The sequence below is a fragment of the Gasterosteus aculeatus genome, chromosome 6, assembly GCF_964276395.1.
Source record: "Gasterosteus aculeatus chromosome 6, fGasAcu3.hap1.1, whole genome shotgun sequence".
Classification (NCBI taxonomy): domain Eukaryota; kingdom Metazoa; phylum Chordata; class Actinopteri; order Perciformes; family Gasterosteidae; genus Gasterosteus; species Gasterosteus aculeatus.
This window is the reverse complement of record NC_135693.1, coordinates 5,991,440-6,011,332: the sequence shown is the minus strand read 5'-3', so window position 1 is coordinate 6,011,332 and position 19,893 is coordinate 5,991,440. Positions and strand designations below refer to the sequence as shown.

The 19,893-nt window shown below is 47.1% G+C and overlaps 1 protein-coding gene across 1 annotated transcript in view; it reads right to left on the bottom strand.

Annotated features, from left to right (window-relative positions):
• Nucleotides 1-17,509, bottom strand: part of stk32c (serine/threonine kinase 32C) — a 53,184-nt gene extending 35,675 nt beyond the window's left edge. The window contains exons 1-2 of the mRNA XM_040178645.2: nt 16,943-17,509; nt 4,322-4,377 (exon numbers count right to left, since the gene is read on the bottom strand). Of these exons, the coding sequence (XP_040034579.1) occupies nt 4,322-4,377; nt 16,943-17,024 (138 nt within the window). The 5' untranslated portion in view covers nt 17,025-17,509. The remainder of the gene's footprint in view (nt 1-4,321; nt 4,378-16,942) is intronic.
• Between the last annotated feature and the right edge of the window lie 2,384 nt (nt 17,510-19,893).

Below are 19,893 nucleotides of genomic sequence, written 5' to 3'. Positions count from 1 at the left end.
TGTGGTTTTATCTGCAGAATATTATTTGGAATGATAATAAAAACAAACAAGAGTTTGACCATAGAAGATGGCAACATTTTCAGAGCTCTTCAAGCGGCTTTATGAGTTTTGCCCTAGCTCCTTAATCATCTCCTTCCTCTCCTCCTTCTTCTTGGCATTGGGAAGCCAAAAGAGGAGACGTCTAATTGGAGGAACACCTACTTCTGTGGCAGAGTGCTACACTGCGGCTGAACCCGACTCATGTGCTCTTCACACTAGCAGCTAAAGGAAAAGTCATAGGCGAGAGGACACTATTAAGTGGGCAACGTGCTTTTATTTATTTTTTAAACTTAGAAATAGCCAACTAAGGCTTCATTATATCCCGAACTTTGGCACAGACGCAGGTTTCTACCCTATATGATGTGACCGCTGCGACCTCCCCCCTCACCGCCGGAGCTTCTCCTCTCTTACACTCCCACTTATTTTCCAGCAGCCGTCTTTCTACTTCCATCACACTCCTAATGAGGGTTCATCCCGCTGAAGTGCGCGCGCTCGCTACAGGGTGTTAAGATGTCGAAACCCACCAGCTGAGCCCCTGCACGACCTCTGACTCGGCTCGTCTGGTCTCTCGCTCTCCACGCGCCTCCCCTCCTTTCTCTCCGAATGGATTGTTTGCTCGTCCATCAGACTGTTGGCGACTGCCGTCGCTGCCGATCACCGTCATGACTTCCCTCGCGTGTCGACTCCTCCTCACCTTAATGAGACCCGTGGCGAAAACAACGAGATGGAACCACATGGGGGAGGAGGGGGCGGGTGTAGTGCAGAAGTGCTCGTGGAGGAAAAGGGAGCAGAGAGTCGAGAGAGGCAGAGAGATAGAGCAACGGGGCAATTATCCCTGACTCCGTCCATCCGGTGCGTAACGAATGATCCATATCTTCCACCACTGTGGAAATAATCACACCGAGCTACGATCCCTCTTCACCCAGATGTGCAAAAACACTATCGGGGAGAGTAATGCTTTAAGCACTATTAATGCCATCTTTTATTCTTATATAATATGTTATTGCTTTGTGCCAAAACAGGTGTCTTAACTGTCACAGAACCCCTTTGAATGAGATTACGAGAGGAGCTGTGGGGGCGAGGGGGTTGAGAGGGAAAGAGAAACTAGGCCTGGTATATTAAAAGGGAGAGGGCGAGAGGGGAGAGCGTTATCTGAGCTGAGCTTGAAGGAATAGGGGAAAAGGAGACATAAGAGAACAAGTAATGCCTACGGCAGCTTTACCTTTTCCGTGCAGCTTTTTGATTTATTGGACTGAAATCCGTGCGTGAACCTGGAGTCCATCGGGGTCGAGGGGTTTTCGGACATGAGCTTCCTCAGACACAATTAGTTTTCAGAGGAAAACCAGACGCACTTGTACTCCGAGTCCCTCACAGTGGCCTACAGGAGATGGAATGATCAGGACAACTCGTGTAGATGCACCTACACACTGTGTGATTACAACTATCTCACAAATCCAGTGTATGTCACATTATGAGATGGGGGAAAAAAAAAAAAAAAAGCTAACTGGAGCCAGTGTGTGCGCCAGAAATAGATCTGTGGTGTTGTGTCCCAGTTGTCCACTCCGGCCTGTGAGAGCCACCTGGCTACCACATCAATTAGCATCACGTCTGGCTAGAAAGACACAGCGACTAACCATCATATCTCTTTCAATACCATCCCGGTCGAATTGATCGATGGGTCCGACAGAGCTGGCTAACCAGAGGAAAGCTAACTAGTCATGTGGTCAATGACAATTTATGGAAAGTTAAAGTTACACATCGTCTTGAGCGCTTGCCTCCGGTTGGCTGACTACTTAAATTAGACCATCTGTCAATCACGTACGCATCAAATGACTAATTAAAGCAAAACTAATCAATTTAACCTTGAACATTCATCAGCATGTTCAAAACTGCATAAATCAACAGAAATCATCTTAGAGAAAAATGTCTTCAATGTGAACTTTGACTTTTTTTTTGTGGCACATGTGTCGGGGGCGGGCTTTACGACCTGTACTGCAGCCAGCCTGCAGATGTTTTTGGGAGGTGTGAAGCCGCCCTACTCGATACGCACAGTCCTCGGCCGGTAACCTTAATCAGACGGTCAGATTTTGAGTCCAGTGGTGCAGAAGCCCCTGGGTATGTGAATGGACACGGCTCTACAGCTATTGATAACTAGCTTAGTGAAGGGAGAAGCGGGTTGAGGGCGAGGCGTTTGTGGTCGGAAGGTTTACCACACAACATCAACTTTATCTGGGCCAGCCCCCCAAAAAACGCAGCATTGTGATGAGGGACCTTGGTAATAGTTGCTTGCAAAGGTGAAAACAGCCGTAGACAGAAGATGTGTTGCCCTTTGAGCTGCTATGGTGAGACTTTTAGTCTCGATGACATGAAGAAGATGACCGAAAAGCTCTCGGGTTGAAGGAGTGAGGCGCAACAAAAGCTGAAGAGAAAAGATATTGTATTGTACGTTGAGCAAAAGGGAGCGACGGGAAGAGGAAAAAGAACGGAGAGTGGAGTCAGCCAGGTTTGCAGATGGCTTTCGCAGGAGGTTTTCTTTCACAGCCTCTTCTTTCTCAAATCCAACCTAGCTCACGAGGCAACGCACAGCCTCTAACAAATGGGAGACACACACACACACACACACACACACACACACACACGCCAACGAGCCCATGCTGTTGGAGCACCTACACATGCTGGAATATACAGAAACTCCTCTCTACGTTCTGTCCTTCACGCTTCACATTTCGCTGAAACAAATGATGATGTCGTGCTTTTGTACTTTTACACAGTATTTTAAGTCTAACACAGAGGAAACATTTCATTGTTAGTAATAGTTCAGGTGATGCCGTGCATTGACCCAAATCTCCAAATGATAGTTCTGTCATGTGCAGTTGGAGGTCTGCGTTGATCCGTCTTCTTCCCTGAATCCCCTCTTACACTCGGCAGCGAGGCCTCTGCGTGTTCACAGGAGAGAGACTCACGCTGTTAAGTATTCAGGGACAGCGAGAGTGTTTCGTGACCACAGTGGGCCAAAAACACCCGGACCGGAAAACTTCCAACGAGGACAAACTTTATATGGACGCCTCTCTGAGCAGCGTGAGTGCAGCTCGCCCGTCTATACCAGAAGAAGTGTGCGCGAGCGCGATTGCGATGCAGCAGAGGGAGTCATCTCTGTGGCTGCGTTGCCCTCCTGCAGCCTCCTCAGCCAGGAGAGCAGCTGATCTCCAGCTCTGTGCGGAAGAATGTTTGAACCCAAAAACATGAGTCAACAAATATTTCCACTTTGCGTTGACCTGAAACGTAATGTAAATATTCTCCTATGCAAATAAACCCTAAAAAACAGGGAGGCTGCATGGAGCTTACTAAAGATTCCCCTTTAATATCATGAGGCAAGTGGCAGCAGCTTGAGGGAACGAAGCAATAAGCAAAACATTTACATAAATTCAAATGGTAATGTATTCGGCATCGGGCAACGACTTCCCGTATAACAGAGGGAACATATTTCGGGGGGGTGGGGGGTATTGTCTTTTTGAGGAGAGCAAAGTAGAAGGAATTTGCAAATGTGTGTGCAGACACTAGAGTAATGAACAAATATTAGCCGCAATGTTTTGAGATTGAAAATGAAGATAAACTATTTGGATCTCTGGAGCCCGACTGTGTGTCGGCGCTCGCGCACACACACGCACACTACTGCTGAGCCCCCAATTCATTTATGAAGTCTCATACAGGCGTTCTGTGGCAACACAAAAGGAATTTATCATACAAAAATCGCCCTGTCAATTAATTCAACATTTCTTGTTGTTGTTTTTTTCAAACAACGGCCACCAACGACGATATTGGCACATGAGACCAGCTTGAATTTGTTTTCCACAATATGGAGAACCCACACAAACAGACACACACACACACACACACACACGCCAGGTTTTCCTCCCTGCTGCATTCAGCCCAACCGCGGAGCATGATGACAAACATCTTTATAATTAAATGGACGAGTGGGGTCACAACTCCTAACGGGTCCACTGACTTGATATGAAAAGTAAATGGTCTCTCCTCTGGGTGACTTCACAGAGAGAATTGCCACGTTTCCACGTTTATAACTGTTATTAAAGAGGAAGATTATTTATCTTTTAAGCGCCGTAATGTTGAGAGAGCTAAAGTGTAATGTCTCCCACTCCATCCCGGCCTTCGCTGAATCTTCACCGGAGCTAATGACTGCAGGGTGACTGAAGGCGCGCACACACACACACACACACACGCACACACACATCTACGCAGTGAAAATAAGAGGTTACATTACCTTTCCAAAGCTTCCTTTCCCGATGGCCCGTAATATCTGGAAGTGGTCGAAGGTCACTGTGAGGAGAGAGGGGAATCCGTCAGTGTGGACTCAGGCGTGCAGTGCGATCGTTACGTATTAGCATGTGATGCTAGCTGTTATGCTACGTATTGGATTTGGATTAGACTGGACAGAGACAGTCTGCCCAAAAATATGTATTTTAGTCTGGACCAAAGGTGGTCAACCAAGTGGCAGAGCCATCCTTAGAACGCTACACCGTTAAATCAACGCATGGAGTATATTAGGATTAGAAGGAGCGCGCTACATTTTAGGCAGTTTTAATACGGAAAATACAAGATTTCATATGTACACACACACACACACACACAATAAGCCAGAACCAGGCGGAACACTATATATATAAATAATGTGTCCGTTTTTGAGGAGAGATAACTAAGATTGAGTCTTTAGTCAATCTTAACTCACTGTGTGCTATTGAGTGTGTAGTTTATAGGGAATTAAGTGAATGATTCTGACAAGGCAAAGAGTAAAAAGCTACAGTGACGTAGCTGAGTGACGCCAGTGGCGACAGTTGGGGAACTTAAGCTTTCACTTGCTACAGCTTGTTCAGACACATGCAATTGCTTACGTTATGATTAAAGTTGCAGCGGTTGATGGGTGTTTTCTAATAAAAGCTTTCGTTTTTTTTTTGCATTGGTACCGATTTCAGCCAGAGAAATGAGTCACCATGTTACTATGTGCTGCACGTACAATCGTGGGCTGATGAGCTGCCACCGACCGACCTCCCCCTGGTTCCCTGCGTTACTGATTGAGACTCGCCTCTGCTCTGTGTGCGTGTGCCACAGGCAGATGTTGGCACAGCGTGCCCCTTGCTAGCTCACGCAGCTCCTCTTTAAAAGCCATTCAGCTGGTGAAGCTCGCATCCCGATGCGCTCGGCCCCCTGTCCGCGCAGACAAGGAGCGATCATGAGTGGCGACGCCGCACGCTGGGCTCCTGCAGGCAGACCCACTGCCGGCTAACCTGTACGCACCCCCGGGCCCAGGGAGGCGGTTACTTCCCCATCCCCTCCCCGCAGTATTTTTGAAGAGACAAAAAGAAACAAGGTAGGCATAGTTAGTGAGGTTTGTGTCTGAAGCTAATCCAGCAGAGATTTTCCCCGCTCAGTCTCGTGTACATGGCTAATCCTCTTGCATGGCACGGCTCCGGCCGACGCACGGAGACGCCGCGCCTGTGAACACGGATTCCACGACGAGTGATGGAAAAACAATTGTGCGGGCTTGTTGTTTGCGAGAAGAGGCGGACGGACCGGCAGCGTGTTTGAACAAAGTCAGCTGTAACAAGATCTGGCAACTCCGCTGCTGATGCCCCGGATCTGATCCAGGGTTGACAGGATCTGATCTATCAAAATCCCTCAAGATCAATCAGCCTGTGGACACAACCAATATCATCGGCAGCTCCTGCGAATCGGAGGAGAAACGCTAGATCTGTCATAAAAAATAAAAAAAATCAACACTGTGGTGTCAATTACATTTTTAATTTAACCAATTCTGTGTGTGAAACACAACAGAGGGGATTTGACTCGCAGCCGTGTGCTCTAAAAGTCAACAGACTCTGGAACATGATTCCTACTCGACAGAGAGCACCATTAACCAACTCAACGCGTTTATCTTTTGCAGACATCGATTGTCCTCAATATCACCGTTTTGAAGTAAGTATGAGTCATCAACAATCCCCCCCCTTTATTTTGCACGGTGACATGAGCGGCTCTCCAGAGCAGACGCAGTGTTTCCTCTTAAACGCCGCATCGGGTCTGTTTTCCATCGACTCAAATCACGCCGCGGGTTAGAGAGCAGCACAAACAGCCCCCCGTTGAAGGTAATGTTTGTTTTTCTGTCGGTACTCGCGTGCTCTATCAAACACGTCCCCCGTGTTTCACCGCTCGCCAACATTTCACAGCATGTCTTCTGCCGTCAACAAGCGTTTTGTTATCAAATGCTCAATAAACACTGCCGATGCGATCTACGCCGTTTCAACCAGCAAGTGCGTGGTGGGACGGGATGGCGGTCCGTGCTGTACTCGGTGTGTTGGCTTCATCGGCAGCTCTCGGGCTGCGGTGGATGCCGCCCAAAAAGACAACAGCCAAACCCTTCACAAGAGAGCAGCGCTGAGTGTGAGGGGAAGGAGATCTGCCGTGGCGACCGTGGGAGAAAGACATCTTTACCTCCACGGGGGCTGGGAGCTGCTGACACACCAGGAGGAGACGCTGAGCGGGCGCCACTGGGGGCCCCGGCTGGGGGGGACGGGCTCTCAGAGGAGGGGGGGCATTGAAAGCGTGAGTCTGAGTGGGGGTCTGAGAGTGGGTGCGTTCATGCACTTAGAACCTCTCATAGAAAGGCACATTCGGGCCCCCACTACAATGTCACTTTACTAAGAGACGTCTTAACAAGCCTACAGCTTATTATGTTATTGTCACCAGGGTCAAATATCTATACAAACTTCCTTTCTGCAAAATCCTCACGTTTGGCGAGCACGAAATCTCCAAATACTACACATGTGCATCGGCCACTATTGCTATGGAAAAGTAGCGAGAGTATCTTCTTGATGGTGGAGGTAAAAAAAATAATCAAAAAGGAGGTTATGGCCCCTCACGAGATATTCATACACACACTGCATTATGTCAATATTTCAGTGTCTGCATAGTGCACCAAGAGCCTGAGAGACCGCTCAGAGGCACAGTGCTGTGCAGGAGCAGGATAAACTTACAATGAACTATTACTGTTCATTATTGAAATGAATGTAGGACAGAAACGTTGATAAAATGGCTCCTTGTATCAGCACCACTTTTATTACAGCGACGACCTGTGTCCCCGGTAGCGGTATATCGGGCGGTACTTTACACAGCCTAATAATTCTATTGCGATGGCAAAGATAAGAAGAGCTAAGATATGATATGACGAGTCAGGACAAGTCAAGTCAAGATAAGATGAATACCTACAAGGGCAATAGTACAACAACAACAGAAACTATAAAGAGCAAGTTAGGAGGTAAAGTTGTGGTGAACAGCATGAAAAGTAATGATCATATATTTAATATTGTATATTATGTAGTAAAGCGGTAAAACATAACAAAATATAACATTACCGAGTACATGGACACAATATAAGAACTGGAATAAGGCAACAACAACACAATTATTTATAATGTGGAAGATGAAAGAACAGAGGCGGAGGACACCTTCAAGACCACTAGGAATGCATTATGCATCGAGATCATTAACCCTGCTAATTATACCCTGGGAAATACTGAATAGCAAAGGGCTCTGGAGACACGGCCCTTCAAAGCAATTCTCCTCGACACAATGGCTTTTTAGAAAGGGAGACTAAACAAATGTTCAGCTCACGGTCCACAGACACGTATGCGATCAATCCTTCAAAGATGAAAAGAGAGCCCGGCGTAACAAGAAAGTCATTAATAGTAACAAAGAGACTGCAATTAACCACCGGGGCCACACACGGAGCCAGGACATGTTGACACACACACACACACACAGGATAATGCCAATAAATGGATGAAAACAAACAGGGATCTTGAGTGTGGCGGAAAGTTTCTATAGTAATATTTGGGCCTTAATTATGAATCCTAAGAAGTATTCTCATGGGACTGTGTGAGGAGAGGAGGAGCGGACATTAATCGAGGCCGCAGATGTTTTTAATCCTGGAATTGTGATTTTACATGAGACTGCATGAATTCATTGACGTGCCCAAAAATTAAAAAAATAATAAAAAAACTCTACTATATCTGCCCATCATAGCCGGTAATCGATCCCAGCATCGATCCCTTCCTGCTCCGTCTTTGGAGAATACTCCTCTGCTTCCAGTCCAATCCGCCGGCCCGTCTGCCTCCGTGTAGCGCAAATACGCCGCACGTAACCCGGGACGAAGGAGACGCCCTCGGCCGTTCTACACGGAGCGATTGGAGCCCAGAGTGCGTGTGACACCACGCGGATCACAGCAACAGCTGCTCAGAGAAAAAACACACCGTTTTTTCCCCACAGGATTACTGAATGTTTGATTGCTGCTGGAACACCGAGCATCCGATCGAAGACCTTCCAATCGGCCCGCTGTGAACACAAGGCACTTTGCTGCCGGCCATCTTCATGTCTCGGGCTGTCTGTGAGACTGACGCTGTCGTTATGGGCCATCTTCATCTTGACCTTTACTGATTTACTTTGATGGTTACTGATGGGACTTTCGGCACACGATTGGAGGGGCAGGGGGTCGGGGGGTCGGGGGGCACTCGCATGTTCTTTTAGTCAGCACAGCGAAGGCCGCTCGTTTCTTGGATGGTAACTAAAAAAACGGGGGGCTCGTGGCAGATTGAAAGCCTTTCTAGGCTCTAGGAGGCCCAAATCTCATATATGGAGAAAACGTGAATGACGGTTTCATTGGTCCACAGTGCAGCGCTTTCCACAGACGTGTTGATTTCAACTGATAATTGGATAGGATGGGGAGATGCGGTTGCGGTGGAGGGACGTGCCTGTGCAACTCTTCCTGTAACTGGTCCTGTAGTGGCACTGCCACAGTCCCCTTGCTTGAGGATTAATGAGTGTTTTTATGTTGTTTATCTTAATCTGCTTTTATGATGACACAAATGAGTTGCACCACTGTGAAATTAAAGCATCCATTAAGTCACGATCCGGGACGTCTTTTGTTTTTGTTTTTCCTCTCCGCTGGCTGCGTCTGTGTGCCTCATGTGATGAGGGTCCACTGAAACACAGCCAGTGGGGTCAGCGATTTATACGCCGTACTCTGTTGCTAAGGTTACTCCCCGAGTTAAAATGAAATTTAGCCACTGGGACTAGAAGACCGATCAGGAGGAAGGCATCCGGGATGCACGCATCCACCACTGGAGTTTTATTGGACGTTCCATTGTCAGACAATTACCTCCCTGAGCGGACGTACCCGTCACTCACCTTCAGGCCGTGTCCCTTCAAAGGAGACGCATCAAACGGTTTCTTATTCAACATGTTTGCATGGTCTACGGTTCCAAAACCTTGTTCTTTCTGCCACCGTCTACTTTGCTGCGTCCAGAATCGGCCACTATCTTCTACATATGAAATACCCTTTTGTGGAAATAAACAGTGGTGTGTATCTTCCCATCATTTCCTGAAAGCTTTTGAGACAGGTAACTATGGTCACCAGTGCCAGCCATGTCAATATATATGGAAATGAAATCTCCCTTTTTGTTGGAGTGTTGTTGGAGTTTGACAGCCTGTCGGCCGGCGCTTATTGCATTGTGGGATCGTACGCCAGCGTCGTCTCCAGTGTAAAACCGTGGGTGTCGCTGAATAAACCAGGAATAAAATCTAAAACATTCCGACTTCAACCGCGTCTATGTGATGGACGAGTAGCATTGGATGGACCCACCAACACATGTACCCACTATGCATTTATACTATGATTTAACACAAAATACACACACAGTGGTAACCCAGCTCCAATATATTGCAAAACCAGTCCTAACCGCTGTGGACAGTATGTGCAAAGCGTCCCGCGGTACTAAAGTTTGAATGAGGCAAGAAAAAGCTGCACAGGCGTCGCGCGAAAAATCTTCACAAGCGGAGAGCCGTGTCTCCGGGAACGAGAGGGGAGACGTGGAAATGGACCTCGACGCACAGAGGAGCCACTACTGGAGGCTACAGCTACATCGCACATCTAAAGGCTGTCAAGACGAAGAGGGAGCATGAAAGAGAGCACTTCAGAGGAGAATTCTGCGGTGCAGAACGGGGGGACTCTCGCATGCACAGCACTGCCACAAAGCAGCAGCATCATCATCTGGACCGTGTGAAAACTTCTGATGTAACCATAGCAATGTGTCCCTTTGTGTGCGTGTCTCTCCATCTGTGTTACGTTGCAGAGATGCCACATCAACCCTCAGCTCCTGCGTTGGCCCAATTAATTCACTGGGATTCACAACCAGCAACCATCAGTGTGTTCGTCGTGCTTTGGCTCATTAATGAAAAACGCAGGGCCCGTAACGTGCTGGGTCGGCACCGATGGCTTTTGATCACATCCGAGGTTAAACCAAACATGCTAACCAATTTAACCATTTAATGCATCCGCAGTGGGACCTGGTTTCACTAAACCACTGGGCTGTGACACATCCCGGGGCGGAAATAGACCCCAGCTAAAGAGGTTAAAATGCCAGAACCACCTTTGGACCATTAGGGAGCTATTTGGAGCCTGCTGGGAGGGGGGGGGGCAGTCACATAGAGCCTTTTGGAGAAAGGAAGGCCAAACAGTAAATACTCTATACTGTGCAGGTGTTGAGGGTTTGCGCTCTTTGCTTTACAGCCTCTCAAGGGTGAAAAGATCAGCGCAGGCTACATAATGCATCTTCACTCCAGCTGTTCTTACACAAACACATCAATCAAGGTGGCTACCGGATTTAAGGTCCCTTTCACTCAGGTGTTTAAAATGCAAACATACCTTGTATGCATGTATTCAGGGCCGTGCTCCGGGACACGGGACAGGTGTTTAGGACATTGCCTCGGAGCAGTATATCGAGTTCACCAGTCACATGACGCCTCAGGCCGCGCTTCAAACCGCCCCCTTTTTTTTGATGCGCAACACCTCTTTTCTATTTAGTACTTTTTGTTAAAGTCAGCTGTCTCTTTTGACACCTGGAAGTAGCAGGAGCAACTGTTTCTCATCGGTTGTTTGTTTGCAAACACACACACACACACACACAAACACACACACTCACTCACTCCCCCGGCGGCGTGGCGGGCAGCTGGAGAGGAGGAGCCTCTGTCACATTTAACAGAGTCTCGCGGCCATTCAATGTCGAGGCCTCTGAGGACGGCCAGGCGGACGAGCGCGTTCGTGCACGTCGCTCAGTGACCTGGTTTCTGCCGGCAGTCCGCAGTAATCGCAGATTTTAATATTCACACGAGTGACAATAATCGGTTCCTTCAATTAGGGAGAGGGATTAAGCCACAAGCACATTTAACAGGTTGGTTTTTTTTTAACAAAAGCACTTGTGCATGACGGAGGAGGATTTGCTTTGTGCAGCTGGAGGAAAGTGAAGATTATTACTAATGAATCCAAATAGTGTCGGAGGGAGGGGATTTAACAGATTACTGACCAACTGCATTTGAACAAGGTTTAAAGGTTTTTACGCTTTGATTTCTTGTGGGCATGTGATCACAATGAGAGTGTGACGAACCCATTTTCGTAATCTGACAGCAGGAAAAGTCCTGTCTTTCAGCAGCGAGGAGCACTGCCCCTTTCCAATGACCTCATCTTGGCGGTTACGAACAGCCTCCCGGAGAAATGAAATCTCACGACGGACAGAAGTAAAAATTGTAAAATGCAGAAAAAGGACATTGGCGGTTTGACATTTTTGAACTTCTTCATATCATAAAGGAAAACGTTTAAGATGTTACGGTACTAGATTAAACTGTTGACTTTCTCTCTAAGGTAAGAAACTTCAATTATCAGAATACCAATTTACTTCTATGAGTTAAGTAATCAATGACGTTGATTGTTGGCTAAATACCTACAAAACAGTGATCGTTCAATCAGAACTTGGTACCTAACAAGGCACAGGGGACGTTAGCGAACGCTGGCCAGCACATTCCGCTGCGTTTTGTTTTGCTCAATAGTCGGTCTCTCCCGCCGCCTAAAAAACATTCACACACACCTGATAAGAAAAAACTAAGGGTGTATTGTATAAACACTTGGAGGTCTAAAGAACTTTGTACTATTCAACAGGACTAAATATTGATACCAATACAAACAATTGAAATTTTGATAGATTACACTGATTTTGATCCAATTAAAATGACTTTTTAAATGGTAATTTGTATAATGATAAGTCTCCTGCCTTGCTGTTAATTGCAGTCATAAGAAAGAAAATTGGAATCCAAATCTTCGAAATCACAACCTTCTAGAGTTAGGTCGCACGGTCAACTAGTTGGACAATTTTTGGCTTATAGTTTGTTAGAAATGTAACAATCTGGACCCAGAAACCAGGCAGGGATGCTGAGATGATCTGAAGAACGCTTCAATTGGTTTCCATAGAACATAACATCTGGGTAATGCAACAACTCCAGGGTTCGTTTCTGTATACAAGGCGGAGGCCTCCATACAAACAGTCAGAGACACACACACACACACACACACACACACACACACACCACATAGAGATCAAAGGATAGTTTTACATCGGTGAGTCAACTAACTTATATTCACAATTCTTCTTCATCGGCTTCAATTGCTACGACGTTGCCTGAGCAGATGCGCCGTGCCGTTAGTTTCAATCACAATCTTCCTCCACTGGAACTGGCGCAGCAGACGAGTTGCTTCTCTTCCTTCCGTCATGAATCTTGTTCAGTAATCAAAGCACTGGGAATTAACTGAACGGGGACAATAAGCAGCTGTGTGTTTCTCCATAAAAGACCTGTATGACCCGAGAGCCAAATATTGAAGGAGCCTAAGTACGGCTGCGAGGCGGCACTGCGGGTACCACATGCGGTTGCTTTATTAGCCGCTGTCCTTATTAATCCCACTGTCTAATTTCCCACAGCAAAGACCAGCAGAATGACAGTAAAACCTCGCCGCTCCCAAAGTTGGGAACGCACAAACTCAGCAGACAAAACAATCAGCAGACACTGCTGTACCCAATTAAGACTACTTCAGTTGCATCCCCCTTGTACTGATTCCATTACCCGCTGCACACAGACACACACACACACACACACACACAGCTGAACAACAGGTGCGACCTTCTATTGTCACTTCGGCATCAAGCCGAGCTCATCTCTTCGAAGGCGCTCTGGCACTCGAGCCGCTACAACTGTCGTCACCTGAAGCCAACGAGCTTACGGAGCGCCGCAGGATGTTGTGCGCGGCCTTCGGGGGAGAAAAGGAATTTTGTTCGACTAACGTGAAAAGCAGCCGGCACGATACGATCGACGGCTTCCCTCCAGGCGACATTGACCTGTATAACAACGACACATAATTGTAATTTCACTGTTTCGAGATGTTTGCTGTGATACGGAGGCAACACAAAGTCGTTGAGGACCATCAAGTTTAAATGTGATGTAGGGTCCAAATAAATGTGGACCAAATGTGTTATTTTCTATGGAGAAGGAGGAGAATCACTCTATAACACATGAACTGCTCCCATCTTCTAAGTTGACGTGACGAATAAACGACTCAAAAATGCTTAACCTTTCTACCCATCTATAAATCTAAACTTGTCTAGTTGTATGTGATAAATACATTTGTGATCATGTCTACACGCAAAAGACACTTCATTTTGAGATGATGAGTTTACTTAGATCACGTCGACCATACAATAGAACACACTCAACTATCTGACCTGTGGGCGCACTCTGCCATCAGGCTGACGCATTGTTCCCCACCTATTGCGCGCCCCCGCCCGGCCCCATTACGGCGGCCCTCCGCCGTGGCGAGCGGCCAGGAGCCGCAGGCAGCCGTGGAGTGCAGAGAGTGCCTCAGTATTCAGCGCGAGCAATCCGCTCTCTGTCATCCTCAACAAAATCTGCTTTCATTGCCTCGTACACTTATCCTTGACGGGAAGAGCAGTCGGGCTCACACTCAGACATTCAGGCAGACGCGCACACACACACACACACACACACTCACACTCACACACTCACACACTCACACACTCACACACTCAGAGAGAAAGCATAGAAGTTTATCGTCCTCAGAAGTGGAAATTTGCCTTTAGCTTAGAAGGAGGATAAATAAAAGACAGGACAATTAACAGCATCTTCCACGAGCACAATTGCCCACACACTTTGTGAGTCCTTTGGAGCAAAAGTAACAAGTACACCAAGAATCTGTTCTCGTGCTCCATTAAAGCAGGAATCTGTCGACCCTGCACTCTCTCTCTCTCTCTCTCTCTCTCTCCACTGAACGCTGTTCACAACAAGGGACGCCTTTGAGAGCGGGACGAGCCGGCGCCGTTCCAAGTTCGGCCGTGGACTTGAGGGGGCGAGACTGCTCCTTTGTGCAGAGGCCGGTTAATAGTTAAGCTCAGCGGTCATTCAGCTCAGAACGAGTCTCTAAGTTTTGAGAGGTATAACTCGACTACAGGGCCACGGTGAATGAATGATTTATTTACTGGTTTCCCTCAACTGATTGTAGGGCTGTGGGATACGGCCAACAGTCAATATCACGGTATTTAGAGAGATTCTGGCGGTATCCCGGTATAGTTTTTTCAAGTAAACACATTAATTAATTGACAAAAAGGGCCACGGCTTCCCGATCCGCTGTCGCTAGTTAGCATGTTGGCGAGTTAGCTAGATGTTTAGCTTTATTGGCTGATCTTACGTGACGCAGTCAGCTGCAGGACACGCAGCTGCTCAATATTGGTCATCGTTCACGAAGGACCAACAATGGTCTCCTTCCTGTAGGGGACTCAGGACACAGCTGAGGGGTCATATGAGGAGTTACAAGAAAAAAAAACAAGAGAAACTTCACGTGATACTTTTTTTTTTTCTTCAAATTTGCAAAAGAAATCCCACAAATTGAACGAGCTAGAAATGTAGAATATTTAGTTTTACGTATTTATTTGTGTTTAAAAATAACTATCGAGGATGCATTGCTTAATTTTAAAGAGGAATAATTCAATATATTATATATTAATATATCTCATGCATTTCAAAGTAAACTGCATGCTACGGCTTTATTGGGGTTTTGTTTCACGGTGACTTTGTTAAGTCTCTGCTAGTGCCAAGTTCAAAAATGACACAAGCTTTGTTCAGTGATTGCGCAGCCAACACTGGAAGAAAAAAATAAGACACTTCTCTTAAATGATAACAGAAAGGCTGAAGTGTGTACCAGACCAGACCGGCATGCATGCTGTTGTCAAAGAGTTCTCAGGAGGGGGGGGGGGTCCGAAGCAGAACCTAGCAGGATGTGCACCTCAATCAATTCCACAGCCGTCTCTTGCTAATCAAACTATCTGCCAAAAAAGCCCTTATGGAAGCCACGCTCGCACATCAAACCTGACCGCTTGATTATGTTTTCGGCCACTTCGGGCCAAGCGCTGCTCTAATATTACCGTCTAATGTGGGCCACGCGCTGGCTTTCCAAGAAGCCCGCAGATATTCGGTTTCCGAGAGACCCGCTGGGCCAGCCTGAGGCGTTTTGTAGACACGGCGGCTGCCTCAAAACGCTGAGGCGGCGGCTTTCGTGATGACCAACGCGTCCCCTCCACGCCCCGCTCTTCACTGCGTGTCACCTCTCCGAAGAGGTCAACCTCGTGGAGGACACAACCACCGTGGGAACACGCCATGGACAGCTTTGCATGTTTGCAGCATGACGGCCGCGTGGCTGAATCAACCGCACGGCTTCTCTTGACGCAGCGGATGGTAATTGAAATTGAAGCGGGGCAGATGTAATTAGGTTTTTCTTTTTCTTGCAGGTCATACATAATTGGATGATAGCAGCGGTACGGAAACCCGACTCCTGTCTGTGTATTACAGGAGGCGTATCGAGCCTCTTCCTCTCCCTCCACGAAAAAGCAAAGCGGAGAAGCGCACCATCTCGGCCCCCGGAGGAGGTTCGACCCCCCCGGCGATGATCACACGGAGCAGCTATGGCAACGGAAGCTGAATTGACGTGGGGCTTTAATCAGGGCCACGAACCTCAAGGCTGGAGGGCCACTCCTATTCTATTCAACCAGCCACTCACTGCGAGAGTCGTGGGAATTGGACTCTTCTTAAAGGCCATCGACTAAAAGATACAACCTTAATTGGGTTATCCTTCTATGTTAAAGTGTGTACTAAACACACATACACACACTCACAGAGAGATGGAGGCCATATGACGACACCCTGCGGAGAAATGACCTACATATATTGTTTTTAACTCAAGTCTGACTGTAACTTGGCCAGCGCATCGATGACAGCGCTACGGCGACACATGGATTTGGGTTTTCATCATAGAGATTTAGTGTGCGCACACGTACGCGTACAACCCATAAACCGACGAGACGTCGTGAATTCGCATCGCTTCAATGCGTGACACTGAACGCGTCTTAATTACGCGATTAACTCATCCGTCTTCAAATAGTCCCCGTTTGACAGCGCGCGCGTTAACGCGTTTCCCCGCCGCGCTGTGACGGACCTTCTTCCTTTCTTTTTAATCTTGTTTTTTCCTCTATTTTATCCGCGCGTGAGCTAATTCGAGGTGGGACACTTTGTGTGCGCGTCAACGGACGTGACTGTGCGTGATGGACATTGACGCCGCGAGGCGACGTGTCGCGGTCCGGCGACGGGCCGAGTCGGGACTCGGTGACGGACGCGTTTCCTTGTCACGCACGCAAAAAGCAGCCGCTTGTTTTAAATCTCGGCGCCGCGCGGTCCCTCGTAACGTGACGTTTCGGGTGTGGGGGGGGGGGGGAAACAAAGGCAACAGTCTGCTTCTGTCGACGTTCACGTTCGCAGTAGAAACTTTGACAACTCGGCAACGTTTCACGCGCCAGCGGCAACTTTAAAGACCGGAGGGAAGAAACAGCGATGAACTCTCACTTCATGCAGCGCTGTGTGTGTGCGTTTTAAAGGGGTTCCGTCCACTTACCATCTTCCTTTTCGTCGTAAACTGGCCTCTTTGAAGAACTATTGGCTCCCATCCTCTTCTTCCACTTGCCCCAGTGAAACATCGATGCTCAGCTCGCATTCCTCGCCTCTTGAGGAGAAACTGCAGCTCTGTGTCGGACGCCCTCCCCGCAGGACAGCAGTGCTAACCGTACATTTCACCCCCACCTCCTCAAAGCCCCCCCCCCAAAAAAAAATCCCAAGCCCCCTGTCCGTTATGTCGTTTTTATGCACGTTTTCGGATATCTATTCTGCCGCAAACGTGGACGCCGCCACTTAATAACGGCTCGCTGAACCGGGCGAGTGCAAGTGTGGCAGCAAGTACCGACGCCCCGGAGAATATCTCCAAAGAGACACGGGCCGGTTCGTCACGGCTGGAGGCTGTTGTTGCCACTCGGTGCTGCCGGTGTTCGGTTCTCTTCCGCTGCCCGTCAGCCGAACCGAGTGCCTCCGTTCCGTCGGGTCGGGAGTGAGCGAGGCGTCAAGCTAGCCGCGGTTAGCCAAGAACACGCCGGAAGTCGAGCAGGTTGTCTGGAGAATAAAAGCATGTGTCAGACGTTGAGGCATCGGTGCAATGTGCTTGTTTTGGACCAATTTAACTGGTAAATGAATCGTATGGTGTGTAACAGTTCGTCCCACGTAATGGAGTGATTGTATTTACCAACAATACGTGTGAAGTCCAGTTTTCCTCAGTGGGCTCTGGCATATAGAGTCTGTAAGTAAAAGTCTTCGGTGGATCAGAAAATATAAGATACATACCTTGCAGAATTCCTCCCCTGAAATGTTATCTGATTTTTTTATTTCCTTTCTCAAAATAACCCACGGGACTTTTATTGTGACGGTTAGGACGGTAGCCACTATTGTTCCGTCCAACTTGACACAACTTGAGAGTAGTGTGACTGTTGCTGGCCAGTGACTGTAGTCGACGTAGCCCCCCGTATCACAGACTGTCATGCATATCAACGCACGGGGACCGGCCTCTGTAGGTGAAGCCGGGATGGATCAGAACACACTGTTGGGGGGGGGGGGCTTCCATCGCTCGTTACCAGCAGACAACTGGTGCTTTCCTCAAGCCAGAATGAACCTCGGTGGAAAATATTCCACAATCTCATTAGGAGATGGACGGGTGGCTCCGGAGCACTGAGGGGATAATAGGATTTTAACACGTGGGCTTCGATATGCACAGCAGGTTTATTTGTTCAGTTCATCCCAAGTTGTTAGAGTTGTGCTCAAGGGCTCATGAAGTCAGTGAGTCTGGTCAAAACAACTAGTGAAAATGCATATTACAATATATTAAACAACAATATATTAAATGGGCGATGATGAAAGTAAGAACAAGCGCTAGAAAAAAATAATTTATATTGTGTAAACTATATTTATGACATTTCAAAAGACCAATCTACCTTTAAAATATATATGAGATATCTGCTGTGGAGGTTTTGAACACTCATCAAAATAAATAAAAAGATGCATGCCACGTGTATTATTAAATGCTTAGCTTAATTCATTTTTAACATAATCTTACTTATCACAAATAAAAATTGACATTGCACCGACTGATTGTGTATTACACAACATCAAACCATTCTAAACTTAACAAAGAAGATTGCTCCACATAGCACAATATGCAGGCCCATTTGTACTTTGGAAGTCAGAAAACATCAATAACGGGCAAAGACCTGAGTGGCTACAGAACGACCTCTGGCCAACGTCCCTGAAGTATCCTAGGAGTGCTTCTACCTTACATGCTCCTTTTTAGAAAAGTAGGACGTGACTCCCAATGGGAGGAAGATAGAATCATGAAGGAAGGGAGACAATGCCGGCAATAGAGCGAAATAGGAGCGTTTGTGGTCAACTCAAAAGCAACGCGTCCATCTTCTCTTTTTCTGCTGCCGTCACTTCAGCAATGCTAAAGCACGACACAACGTCAAACCCTAGCGTCTTCAGGTGGGGGAAAACCTGTCATTCAGGTGGAAAAAAACAATTTAAAGACCAACACATAAGATTTAGTGAGCGTTCCAATACCCGCGCTAGCATATTGGTTAGAATGCCAGTAATAAGACAAAAGAAGACAAAGTTCAAGTTGTCATGTTTTGAGGAAACATTATGCTCCAATTAAATGCACTCACAGTAAAAAGTACACAATTTTCCGGTTTACACTGTGGAGCAATCACGGCCTGCTCGAGGCGCGGAAAGGCTCCGCGAGTGATTGCGAGGCTTGGTCAGGCACCTCTTATTGTGTTCCTGCTTCTTCACAGTGCATTTTGTCAGTGTGCGTTGAGAAAAAAAGAGAAAGAAACCAGCTCTCTCTAGATGGAAAAAGGCTTTTCTTACCACCCTTTGGACCCGATGACCCTCGGTCCGTTTCCCAATGTTCACCGTACTTATTGTGCAGCAGGGAAAAATGGGAGGAAGAAAGACAACATTCATGTTCTCGCTGTGGGAGCGAGCTGGACCCTTCTGACCTTATTAAGATCTGTTCCGTCATATTATTGACCTTGTGACCTTGGCTTTGACCTGAATCACCTCAAAGACTCTTGTCCCCAATGACAACATCAGAAATATTTTAGAGAGAAGAACAAGACACCAACAAGACTTCCTCACTTTCTATTATCACTCTTATCACTCATGTTACTGCAGCATTTAACAACCCAACATTTGGTAACCAAAGACAACATGGAGGAAAGAACCTGTGGCTTCAGTCGTTGACAAAGCAAAGCAAACGCTTTGGTCCTCAATATCCACAGATCGCAAAATGTATTTCACCTATCAAGTGTTATTTGTCCTTAAAAGGCTGCCCTTTATATCCCAGAATGTGTTGTTCTGGAGGGATCTTATCACATAGTTCAATGCATCCATTATGTTCAAATGTATTTGAACTATTTGAAGCTAAATTTCTTCTCAAGCCACCAGACGCAGCGTCTTAACTCTTAA